At 40.9% G+C, this 13,350-nt stretch overlaps 1 protein-coding gene across 2 annotated transcripts in view; it reads left to right on the forward strand.

Moving 5' to 3' along the window:
• The window catches only part of sema4ba (sema domain, immunoglobulin domain (Ig), transmembrane domain (TM) and short cytoplasmic domain, (semaphorin) 4Ba), a 150,119-nt gene extending 136,769 nt beyond the window's left edge, over positions 1-13,350 (forward strand). For both annotated transcript variants that reach the window (XM_058388235.1, XM_058388236.1), the window contains exons 11-15: positions 8,330-8,540; positions 8,809-8,924; positions 9,189-9,355; positions 9,462-9,550; positions 9,820-13,350. In XM_058388235.1, coding sequence (XP_058244218.1) covers positions 8,330-8,540; positions 8,809-8,924; positions 9,189-9,355; positions 9,462-9,550; positions 9,820-10,592 — 1,356 coding nt within the window. In that variant the 3' untranslated portion in view covers positions 10,593-13,350. The remainder of the gene's footprint in view (positions 1-8,329; positions 8,541-8,808; positions 8,925-9,188; positions 9,356-9,461; positions 9,551-9,819) is intronic.

Raw genomic sequence — 13,350 nt, forward strand, 5'->3', positions numbered from 1 at the left:
AGAGTGAAATTTTTGCCCATTCTTGTTTGCAAAATAGCTGAAGCTCAGTCAGATTGGATGGATAATGTCTGTGAATGGCAATTTTAAATTCTTCCAACAGATGCTCAGTTGGATTTAGGTCTGGACTTTGACTGGGCCATTCTAACACATGAATATGCTTTGATCTAAGCCATTCCATTGTAGCTCTGGCTGTATGGTTAGGGTCGTTGACCTGGTGAACTCCCACGCCAGTCTCAAGTCTTTTGCAGACTCTAACAGGTTTCCTTTTAAGATTGCCCTGTATTTGGCTCCATCCATCTTCCCATCAACTCTGACCAGCTTCGCTGTCCCTGCTGAAGAAAAGCATCCACACAACATGATGCTGCCACCACCATGTTTCACAGTGGGGATGGTGTATACACGGTGATGTGCAGTGTTAGTTTTCCATCACACAAAGTTATTTGGATTTAGGCCAAAAAAGTTCAATTTTGATATCATCTGATCAGAGTGCTTTCTTCCATATGTTTGCTGTGTCCCCCATATGGCTTGTCGCAAACTGCAAACCGGACTTCTTATGGCTTTCTTTCAACAATGGCTTTCTTCTTGCCACTCTTCCATAAAGACCAGATTTGTGGAGTGCATGACTAATAGCTGTCCTGTGAAGGATTCTCCTAACTGAGCTGTGGGTCTCTGCAGCTCCTCCAATGTCACCATGGGCCTCTTGGCTGCTTCTCTGATTTAATGCTCACCTTGCCCAGCCTTTCAGTTTAGGTGGCTTCATGGTGCTTATTGTTCTCTAACAAACCTCTGAGCCCTTCACAAAACAGCTGTATTTATACTGAGATTTACTGCTAGATTTACTAAGGAGGTGACTTCTGAAGAAAATTGGATCCACTGAATTTTAGTTAGGGTCATCAGGGTAAAGGGGGCTGAATACAAATGTACACCACACTTTGCGGATTTTTATTTGTAAAACATTTTGAAACCCATTCATCATTTTCCTTTCACTTTAGAAATATGTGTCACTTTGTGTTGGTCTATCGCATAAAATCTCAATGAAATACATTTAGGTTTGTGGTTGTAACATGACAAAATGTGGAAAAGCTCAGGGGGTATGAATACTTTCGCAAGGCATTGTATATATTCTCACATGCATCACATAGAGAATTTAATGTTGTACACTCACAGACATTGTATCTAACAGATGCAAAGAAAGATTGTACTCTTGGTCAAGTCACACACACAGAGCATCTACCACATTCTGCAGACTCATTGCAGTATTACTGAAAATTCCATCTGTGCCTTCTTTTTTTTTTAAATAAAAAAGTGCCCTCTAGAAGTAGATATACACAAAATAATCCCATAAAAAAACAGTCAAATCAGTGTACTTCTGCACAGTTTGTTTTGGGGTGTTTCTCCCTTTAGTTGCCTCCTTAGGACGTGAAATGTGTGCTGAAATGGGTTAAGTTTTTGTAATTTACTTGGCCAGTCTAATATATATATAGATATAGATATATATAGATATATAGATATATATATCTAAAACCTTCCACTTCCCCCCACTTAAGTCCTTTGTTGTGCTGCCAGTGTGTTTTGGGTCATGTTCCTGTTGTATGATGCTCTCCCTAATTAGTTTGTATGCATTTCTTTGTAAATTGGCAGTCCATATGTTTCTGTAGACTTCTAAATTCATTCTGCTGTCATCATCAGTTACCTCAATAAATATCAGTCTGTTCCATGCAAGCTCAAGCCATGGCACTGCTTCCACCATGCTTAACAGATCAATTTGTATGTTTTTGATAAGCAAATACTTTCTTTCTTTGGATGTTCAATCACACATGGTAGAGTTTCATTTTGGTTCCAAGATTGCTGATGAGTGTTTTTCATCTTGTGGTATGGCCTCTATATTTCTTTAAACAGTGGATTGTGACACCTTCAACCGTGCTCTGTGGAAGTTGTCAGTGATGTCACTGGCTGTTGTTTTTCGGTTTTTCTTCACAGCTGTCACAATGTTTGTCATCAGCTGTTATTGTTTTCATTGATAACCTATTGGATGTCTGGTTATTGGTATACCAGTGGTTTCAATTTGTTGTATTGGCTATGCCCAATGCATCTGGTCAATTTTCCCCATTTCCCCGCTTCAAAATGACCTTTTAGCACATGAGCAAGTCTCTGTTCTGCATCTGGGCTTAAATGATATCAGAAGGTTTTATACATTTTTATCCTCACAGGCAACTCAGGTGCTTGATTAGTCCCTTGTCATTTCAAGACTGGACTACTGCAATTTTCTCCTAGCAGGTCTACCACTGAGTGCCATTCAGACATGTGGTAGCTTAGTGGTTAAGCCATTGGACCACTGATCAGAAGGTTGTGAGTTAAAATCCCAGGTCCACCAAATGTCCACCTCTGGGCCCTTGAGCAAGGCCCTTAACCCTAAGGTTGCTAAGTTGTATAAAATGACATAAAAATGTAAGTTGCTCTGGATACAGGGTTCTACCAAATGTAAATGTAAACCTCTGCAAATTATCCAAAATACAGATGCAAATGCAGAAGATACATGGAAAATAGGAGATTTGTTTTCAGCCTTCTTAATTTCTCACACCCTCATGTCTATACTCCCTCCACTGGCTTCCAGTAGCTGATTGATGCTTGCCTGACTGATGCTTGCCTACAAAGCCAAAAACAGACTAGCACCAACTTACCTTAAATCACACCCAGCAAGGCAACATGCTCTCTCTAAACCCACAGCGTTGCTTGACTTGTCCCACCATCTTTCAGGGAAAAAGGAAGGAACACATCAAGACTCCTCTGTTCTGGCATGTAAGTGGTGTAATGAACTTCCCTGGGATATCTGAACAGCTGAGTCACTGGCAGTTTTCATAAAACATGTAAAGAGGCATCTATTTATGATATATTTACACTAGGACTAGGAGATACAGATACAGTATGTGTATGTATATACGGGGAGCTGGTCGGTTAGGCTGGAGGATCACTCTTCTGGGTGTACCCCTCCCAGTCTTACAGATACTGTAAGCGGTTGCCTTGATGACGAGAGTTCAAAAGTGAGCTCACCCAGTAAGCAGGAGCCCCATCGATGTTGAGCGGTGGGGGAGGTTCAGTCTCTGTGGCAGTAACATCCTGGCGGAGGCATGCAGATTTCAGCAGGAACATATGGAAGGTGGGGGAGATGCGGTAGGAGGCAGGAAGTTGTAGTCGATAAGACACTGGGTTCACTTGGCAGATGACACAGAAAGGGCCTGAGCTTGTTGGATCTCTTTTGTGATGTTCCATCGAATGGCTTTTCCATCCTTAGTGCCCAGTCAGTAGGTGACAGAGAAGCAAAAACGGGTGAAGAACAGTGCCCATCGGCCTTGTCTAGGAGCCTCTTAGCTTTACCCGGGTATTCAAGGTTACGATGGTCCGTGAGAACTGTAAATGGGTGACAGGCTCTCTCCAGCCAATGCCACCTAACTAACTTCTAATTAAGTAATTTTTCTAATGCCTCCTTAATGGACAGGAGTTCTTGATTACAGATGTCATAATTAGCTTCTGTGGGGTTATCTTGCGGGAAAAATATGCATATGTATAAACTTTCCCTGGGCTTCCATGGTATTTAGAGAGAGTACAGCTATAATTTCACAATTGGAGGCGTCCACCTCAACAATGAAGGGTGCTTCAGGATGGGTGCTGTAGTGGAGCTCTTCTTGAACTGGGTGAATGTGGATTGGCTCTGTTCAGTCCAGCAGAGGTGATGTGGTTTGCCCCTTAGGAGTGACGTCATTGGGTTAGCTATGCTGCTGTAGTTCCTTATGAAACACCAGTAAAAGTTTGTGAACCCCAGGAAGCGCTGCAGCTCTTTGACTGTAGTGGGTTCTGGCCAATCTGCGACCACCCTTACTTTTTGACGTCCATTTTTACCCCTGTGTTGGATATTACATAGCCTTGGAATGTTATGGAGTCTTGGTGAAACCTTGACATACAGCTGGTGTTTTAGCAGTCATGTGAGGACTGTACAAACATGTTCATACGAGGATGAATAGATAAGGATGTCGTCAATATATTTGATAACATAGCTGTGGAGCACATCCCTGAAGATTTCATTTATGAATGACTGAAACACAGCAGGGGCATTGGTGAGTCCATAAGGTATTACTAGGTATTCGTAGTGCCCCCTGGTGGTGTGAAATGCCATTTTCCATTCATCACCCTCCTTATAAGATTGTAAGTGCTGTGTAGATCGAGTTTTGTGAATGTATGAGCCTCCCGGAGTTGTTCTAAGGCTGCTGGTATCAGTAGGAGAGGGTAGGGGTATTGGACTGTCAAGGCATTCAGTCCTTTGTAGTTGATATATGGTCGTAGCCCTCCATCTTTCTTGTCGACAAAGAAGAACAATGTGACTGCCGGAGAAGTGGAAGGTCAGATGTAGCCCATGGCTAGGGATTCCTTGGACTCTGTAGATAGAGAGCGGGTAGAATTATTTTTTTATGGGTGGAATGGCGTTAGGCAGAGGCTCAATAGCGCAGTCCCATGGGTGGTGGGAAAGGGGGGTAGTTGCATGGCCCTTTCCTTACTGAACACTTCTCTTAGATCCCGGTATTCACTTGGTATGGAGACGTTCTCGACGGCTTTCGATGGAGGTTGAGAGACAATGGCTGTGCTCGTACCTTGTGGAAGCAGAGGCTCTGGCAGTGCATTGACCAGCAGATCAGTTCTCCCTCTTTCCAGGGCATGACAGGGTTATGCAGTTGTAGCCAAGGGAAGCCTAAGATGATAGGGTTCAAGGGAGTGGAGATGATGTATGACATTATTTCCTCAAAATGCAATAATCCAACTTGTAATGTGAGCGGGTGGGTTTGTTTGGTGATGAGGCCTCCCCCGATGGGACGGTCATTGATGGCCTTTATTCACGGGGGGGGACATATCACATATCACAGGGTGGAATCTTTAACAGTACCATTTTCTATTATTTTCAATAAACTATCAATAAACTATCAAATAATCAAATACTCAGCTGAAATGAAGGAGATCTCAGTCAGCAGATGAGAAGAAGCAGGTTTATTCAGCCATGCAATCAATCACATGCATTTCTGGGGAGAGCAGCTGGTCTTCCAAAAAACCCCCCCGAAATTCCCTTCTTCTTATACCTCAGATGCCCCATGTCACCTCCTTTTCCAAATTTAAATATTTCTATACTCATTATACTCAATGCATGTATACTCTTAATCCCACCTTCCTTAATTTACATACTTGCTATATTTTCTTATTTGTCCCGATACCGCCCCTAAATTAACACATCCTCCCTTTAATGACATCAATGTTCCTTCTCTCAATGTTTCCTGGAATTTTGACGTGACCTCAACCTTTTGGGTACATGATGTATACAACAATGTGCACATACGCACGTACCGACCTCAATGTTTTCTATGTGTCAAAATTAGATGTGTTTCAATTTCTCAGAAAACCATACTTCCATTTCTAAGTTTAACTCTTTGTGTCTGGAACTAAATGTGCTCCTCTGTTGCTTATTAAGCAATGCTAAAGCTCATAAGATGCCTAGGTTATGTCTAGGTTATGTCTGGATGGCTATTCTCTGAGCTCTGAGAACATTCCTCACCTTGGGGGTGGATGGCTTTTCATGGAAGTTCATGGCTTTTCATGTGTCCTGCACCCCCACAGTAAAAGCACAGATCTCGGTGTATGCGACACTGCCGTTCCTCCCAGGACACCCTGGTAGCCCCTAATTGCCTAAAGTCTGGCTTATCCACTTATGGTCTGTCATAGTCCTCCCGAGTTCGAGGTGTGTGTCGTTGTTGGCGGAGGAGGTTATCCAGCCAATGGCTGTGGTGATATACTCTGACAGTGTGACGTTCGTGCTAGGACAGGCCATTACTGCTTGAAGAGAGGGACATAGTCCTTCTCTGAATACAGTTAGCAGTGCGGGATCATTCCACCCACTGTGGGCTGCCAGTGTGCGGAACTTCACAGCATAATCCGTGGCTGGTTCAGTGCCTCCAGAAGTTGTACGGCGACATCACATCTCCCCGCCAGATACTCAAAAACTTTGCGGATCAGTTCAGAGAAATACATGAAGGAAGACTTAACCTGAGGATCAGTGTCCCATACTGCTGAAGCCCAGTCTATTGCCTTCCCGGTGAGCAGGAATAGGATGAAGGCACATTTGGTAGTCTCTTCCCGGTAAAATGTGGGTTGATGTGTGAAGAAATTCCCACGCTGGCGCAGAAAACCTCGGCAGTGATCTGAGGAGCCGTTGAATTTCTCAGGAGTGCCATATGGATAGACTCACTGTGTATTGGCGTGGGAGGGGTTGGCGGAGCTTGTAGGAGCTGAGTTGCTCCTGATAAGCGTGAATAGTAACTCTTTGGTGGGTCGCCACCGTCTGAAGACTCATGCGCTCTGCTCGATCCAAGACAGGCAAAGTATTCTGTATGTACTCACATGAGTCAAGCGAGGTAGGATATATATCCAGTTTAGTGGTATTAATCCAAAACAGCAGGCAAATATTGTGAACGTGAAAACAGCCAGAAATGTCTAATAAAACAAATAACTAAACCACGAGGCAAACAAATCCAAAAAACACAAGGCAAAGCCTTAAATCCGAAAACGTAAACTGGGTCAAAGACAATACTGGTGAAATGGCATGGAGAAAAGGCTAGGTAAAGTTCAGATAACAATACTTCACGTTCACATGTGGTGAACGCGCTGTTTAAATGTAAAAACCCTGGAAGTGGTGTTCGCAGGTGGTGTCAAAATTCGGGAGAGGGCTCCCTCTGGTGGACAGGTGCTGGTGGTGTCGTTACACCTGAAGTGATGAATCACATTTTCACTTACATCATGTGAATGGCTAAGTGCATGCACGTCACCAGAATGCACTTTGGCAAGAAGGCATTCAAATGTCAAAAAAAGAGGCAAGCATAAATAAATAAATAAATAATAATAATAAAAAAAGCATAAACATGGCAAAGAGTTTAAAGGTCCCAGATATCAGTCTGATGGAGAATCTATAGTATGGAGCATTTCTAGTAAAAAGGTCTAGACGAAAAGGTCAGATCCATGGAGGCCTCTCCTTGCAATTTGCAGGACTTAAAGGATCTGCTGCTAACATTTGGTGTCAGATACTACAGAACACCATCAGAGAACTTGTAGAGTCTATTCCTCGACAGTTCCGAGCTGTCACTGATCATGTCATCTGATGCCAATAGGTTCAAAAATAATAAAGGCCAAAAAAATGTAAACATTCAGGCCTCTAGGAAAAGAGCAACAAATGAAGCCACAGGTGATGTTTTGTCCTTCTGACAATCAGACTGTAAAACTCCTCCCCTGTCTACAGGATAAACAAATAAGTCTTAGAAATTATAAACAATAAAACTGATTTGCATTTCATTTTTATTTACATTTATATTTCTACAGTTACATAACATTAGACTTAATTTTACTTACACTGTTCTTTATTCTCAGTTTATACAGTTTATAAACAATATTTCTATTTTTAGTATATTATTTATGATGTCTTCATAACATAGTACCTTATATTTTTAGACAGCACTTACTATTTTGTAGTCTGGATTTCTAAAACCATATTTTTTTCAAATGTTTATTTGGTATTGTACTAGTACAATATAAGGCTTTATAAAAAAGAAAGTGAGACTTTGGGAGATTTACTAAAGGTTTGAGTGCACTAGGGTGTGTTGTCTCACAAGCAGTGTGGAAAGAAATATGAAATACGAGATCAGTGCCTGGTCTCATAGTAGATGTTGGAGGTACTGTAGTAGCTGTTTTGATGTACTCCCACCTACATTTTCAACTCCTGCAGACTGTCTGAATAGAACTTAGACCTATATTTAAGTCAGGTTGTAGTGTGAAATTTCAGTATTAACTTCTTACTACACGTACATAACTCAAAATGTGCCAAATGTTCTTGTATTATTATTACAATCCACTCTGACGTTTTCCAGTCATGTGCATGGTGATTATTTGCTTACAAGGTCATTTATCACTTATATAAATGCAATATAAATGTTTTTGGTGCAGAATACAGCATCTTCACACTATAACTATGTACTTCAGACAACCCTGCATATATAAATATAAGCTTGATGCTTGAACATTTAACAGTGTAATCTTGTTTTACTACAGGACTGACTGGTGCTGTCTAAACAAACTGATACTGAACTGAACTGATAACACAGAATATTTTATATCCTAAATAATATGCTAATTAATCAAGATTTAGTTTATTTTTTTATATTGTGTAATTATAATTTTTATGTGTATATTGTGTGAAAGTAAAACATGAGTTCATGCTAACCTCTCTTTCTTTATCTCTTTGTAGTGCATCACTAATGCAGCTCGGGCTCAGGGCATCTTCTCCTCACTGCACATGCCGGATAAGGTGCTAAACTTTGTAAAGGATCACTTCTTGATGGATAGTGTGATTCGCAGCCAACCGTTGCTGGTTCAACGAAATGTGCATTATATACAAATCACTGTGCATCATGTCCAGGCTGTACACAGGGCCTACAATGTGCTGTTTTTGGGTACAGGTGAGGGTGTATAAAGAGTTGACTTTAATATAAAACTTTTTTAAATTAATATGGTGGAAACTACTCACTATGGCATATGATGGCATAGGATTTACATAAATATTACTTGTAAAAAAATACAGCCTTAACTGCTAACTGTGTTAATTTATTCACAAATAATGTGCATAATGCATTATGAAGGAGCAATGTAGTAGAAACACTTACAGAGATTATAGCTTAAAATAGCCTGCTACAGCCTGTAGCCTTTAACATGTCACATGTTTTCCAGATGATGGCAGACTACACAAAGCCATCAACTCCAAGGGTAAAACACACATCATTGAGGAGCTGACACTTTTTCTAGAACCACAGCCTGTACAGCACATCATTCTAGATGCCGAAAAGGTATGGAATGATGCAGAGTCACTAAATCAAAAAGCTTAGAGATTATTTTCTTCTGTTGAGATAGCTAGACCTACTTTTCTTGTGTGCCACATCTGTTATTTCCCCTTTGACCTATTTGCATTTGTGTAAGCAAACTTATTTTGATTGTCTTTCTACAAAAGCAAATGATCATATGTGCCAGTGGAGCAGCCACCGTCTCTCTGATCAGCATCTGAGGTTTAATTATGCTCACTGATTTCTTATGTCTCATTTCCTCTGGTTTAGAGTGTGTTGTTTGTGTCCTCTTACTCCACACTGGTGGAGATTCCTGTTGCTAACTGCTCCAACCACAAGAGCTGTGGGGAGTGTATTCTCACAAGAGACCCTTACTGCGGCTGGACAGGAGGGCAGTGTGTGGATGTCAGGCATCATCTAAAGGCACCATATAAAAGGTTAGAAAAGCAGGTACACTCCTAATAGTGATAGACACCAATGATATACCATTAAACCAATATTTTAATCCAACTGTTATGGATACTATTCTTCTTACCTTTACAGTAAAATTTTGCAAGATATAGAAGATGCCAACATAGCCATATGTGATGAGGCCCTGCCCAAGTCCTATTCTGCACAAATTCCATCCACATGTGAGTGAAATCAAGATTCACTCAATATGTGATTCCAATGTTCTATGTACAACTTTTTTTTTTACTCAGCTACTAGGCTCAGTTCATTCAGTTCTAAATGTCACTGATAAAACAACTGCAGAGATCTATGTGCTTTGAATTCAGAAAAAGATTGATGTCACAAATAAGCATACCATGTAATGTGTAGAAGTGTACTTTAAATAAGCAAAGATTTATTAAAAGTAAGCATAAAATTGTAACTATTAAAATTTACTTTAACTCACCCACAGGTGCTCTTCCATGTCAAGTGATCAGAATCCCAGCAAACACATTTCAAGTACTGCCATGTAAGTTGCGCTCTAACCTAGCTGAAAGACGATGGGAGTATAGCAAGGGTGCTGGGCGCTTTCTCTATCCAAGCTCTGATGGGGGGCTGATAGTAGTAGCCCAAACAGACAGAGAGGAATCTTATGAATGTTGGTCAGTAGAAAAGGGCTTTTGGCAGCCTCTGGCCAATTACTGTGTGAAAACAGAGCCACAGCATGAGAGCACCATGCTGATTGGTAGCTCCCACACCCCACTGATGCCCAAGGAGGAGCCAGTGATCCTTCCAGGTGATGCTCGTTCATCACTGATAGAGAACAAAAGTTACTGGAATGAGCTGATTGTGGTATGTATACTGCTGGGCATGTCTTTCCTGGTCTTTCCTTTGATTGTGATCTGCCGAAATAGAAACCGCATGAAAGCCATGTTAAAGCAGAGCGAATGTCCCAACATGCAGCAGAAAAAGGCACGAATGGCAGGAAAACCCACGGAAAGTCTTCCACTGAATGGCAACACTGTCCCATCCTCTGTGGCAGACCACAAGGGCTACCAGACACTGCATGACAACTGCTTCTGCAGTACACCAACACAAGAGTGTTCCTCACCTGAGAACAGCAAAAGTTTCTCAGAATCAGAACAGCGACCATTGCACTTGAAGGACACCCATGTAGAGATATCACCCACCTGCCCAAATCCTCGAGTACGGCTTGGTTCAGAGATCAAAGATTCCATCATTTGAGACTCTAGATACAAATGACACCTTCAGAGACAACTTCAGTGACAATACAGTGACATTGGGAATTGACAACATCACAAGACACATAGCAAAGATTTGTGTTAAATGTTTCATATAATATTTCTATTTTTTTTTTTTGCACTTTGTCTCCCACTTATGTCTTGTTGAGGTCCTCATTTACTCATTGCTTTCAGGGATTACTATCCTAACACTCTCCCTTGCTTATGCCATTTGATGATTAATTTCATCACTGCAGGGTGCCAGAAGGCTATACAGTTCCAGAAGTCTAAGTGTATAGTATTGTAAACCAGCATACATAGTGTAAATGGGTACAATGTAAACAAGCTTTGATTAAAAGCCTCATGATATATATGCAAGGCCTGCATTATCATGGCCAAGGTACACGTTAGTTGTACTATGCAAAACAATGAGAATTTATCAAGAATTGGATTTCTTTTAGAAAAGCTAGCATTAGCAACACACATACAATCAAGTATTATAAGATCATATAAGGTCATGTGGTACAGTAAGATTATATAAGTGCAAACTATGACAGGACATAAGAAGGACATAATAAGGTACAGGCAGGGAATTATGGGAAATGAAGGCAAGAAAGTAAAAAAAAAACATCAAGGACCTAAGGGAGACCAAAATAAATAATATTATACACAGTTAAAGAACTAGTTTGTGGTCCATTGTGCCAAATGTACATAATGTAAATCAGTAGCCTTTTACTGTATTGCAATGGGGCACAAAAGGGTATTATAAAGGACTCAAATAACAAAAAACATCAGTCTAACTTGGTAGAGAATCCTTTGGACTATATTTCTTTGCCATATATACCTTTTAGAAGACATAGATGACTGAACATTCATCCTGTTACTTCAGTTGCTGAACTGATTAGAGCAATGTGTTTAAAAAAATATCTCAGTGGAACTACACCAGATACAAAAATGTACACTGATCAGCCATAACATTATGACCACCTGCCTAATATTGTTGGTCCCATTTTTGCTGCCAAAACAGCCCTGACCTGTTGAGGCATTGACTCCACTAGATCGCTGAAGGTGTGCTGTGGTATCTGGCACCAAGATGTTAGCAGCCGATCCTGTAAATTATGAGGTAGGGACTCCATGGACTTGTTTGTCCAGCACATCCCACAGATGCTTGACTGGATTGAGATCTCAAACACCTCAAACTCATTGCTAAGCTCATCAAAGCATTCCTGAACCATTTTTGCTTTGTGGCAAGGTATATTATCCTGCTGAAAGAGGCCACAGCCATCAGGGAATACTGTTTCCATAAATTGGTGTACAGCATGGTCAGCATCATTGTTTAGGTAGGTGGTATGTGTCAAAGTAACATCCACATGGATGGCAGAACTCAAGGTTTCCCAGCAGAACATTGCCTAAAGCATGACACTGCCTCCGCCGGCTTGCCTTCTTCCCATAGTGCCATGGTGCCATGTGTTCCCCAGGTGATGTCAAAGAAAACGTGATTCATCAGACCAGGCCACCTTCCATTGCATCGTGTTTCAGTTCTGATGCTCACATGCCCATTGTTTGCACTTTTAGCGGTGCACAGGGGTCAGCATGGGCACCCTGACTGGTCTGCAGCTATGCAGCCCTATACGCAACAAACTGTGATGCACTGTTTATTCTGACACCTTTCTATCAGAACCAGCATTAACATCTTCAGCATTTGAGCAACAGTAGCTCATCTGTTAGATCGGACCACACGGGCCAGCCTTTGCTCCCCAGGTGCATCAGTGAGCCTTGGCCACCCATGACCCTGTCGCCGGGTTCACGACTGTTCCTTCCATCGGACCACTTTTGATAGATACTACCCACTGCAGACTGGGAACTCCCCACAAGAGCTGCAGTTTTGAAGATGCTCTGATCCAGTCATCTAGCCATGACAATTTGGACCTTTACAAATCCTTACACTTGCCCATTCTTCCTGTTTCTAACACATCAACCTTAAGGACAAAATATTCACTTGCTGCCTAATATATCCCACCCACAAACAGGTGCCATGATAAGGAGATAATCAGTGTTATTCACTTCACCTGTCAGTGGTCATAATGTTATACCTGATCTGTGTATTTATTTTCATGGTTAAATATGCCTTTTAATTGATTCATGAACATTATGGCCTGAAAATTTAAAAGATGGACATTCAGTTGCAGACCTTTAAACATAATGTACAAACTCAATGTCATTTCTCTTGTAAAAGCATGCAAAAATTTGTGCCATAAACTACAGTGACAGATTTACTGAAAGTATTCCAAAACTTAATTATTTAAGAAAATAAGAAGATTTATTTTTCCTATTTTCCAGTTTATGAATAACATTATTTGGTGTGTTGCAAAAAGTAGCAACCCAGTATATGTGTTACTGTACTACTGATTGACTGGCATTGTGGTTTTGGGTATATGTGTATAAAATATTTTCACAGAATTTTATTGTAAAATGGGTTTGTTGATGTAAAATTGGGCTGTGCTGTAGCTTGAATTTTTAGAGATTTTTTTTCCCCATAATGCCTTCATGGTACATTTTGTGAATGCAAGTTCTTGTTTCATTTGCTATGAAACACATCCTCATAGCTTTTTTTTATGGCTATGCACAATCAAGTGAATAAACATCAGAGCTCACCTGCATGCCTCCAATTATGTGTATGCTTCAACTCAAGAAATGAAAAGTAAAAGAATTCATTGTAGCAAATGCCTTAGAATTGTCACTCATAAAATAGTTCATCTGAA

The sequence above is a fragment of the Hemibagrus wyckioides genome, linkage group LG04, assembly GCF_019097595.1.
Source record: "Hemibagrus wyckioides isolate EC202008001 linkage group LG04, SWU_Hwy_1.0, whole genome shotgun sequence".
NCBI lineage: Eukaryota > Metazoa > Chordata > Actinopteri > Siluriformes > Bagridae > Hemibagrus > Hemibagrus wyckioides.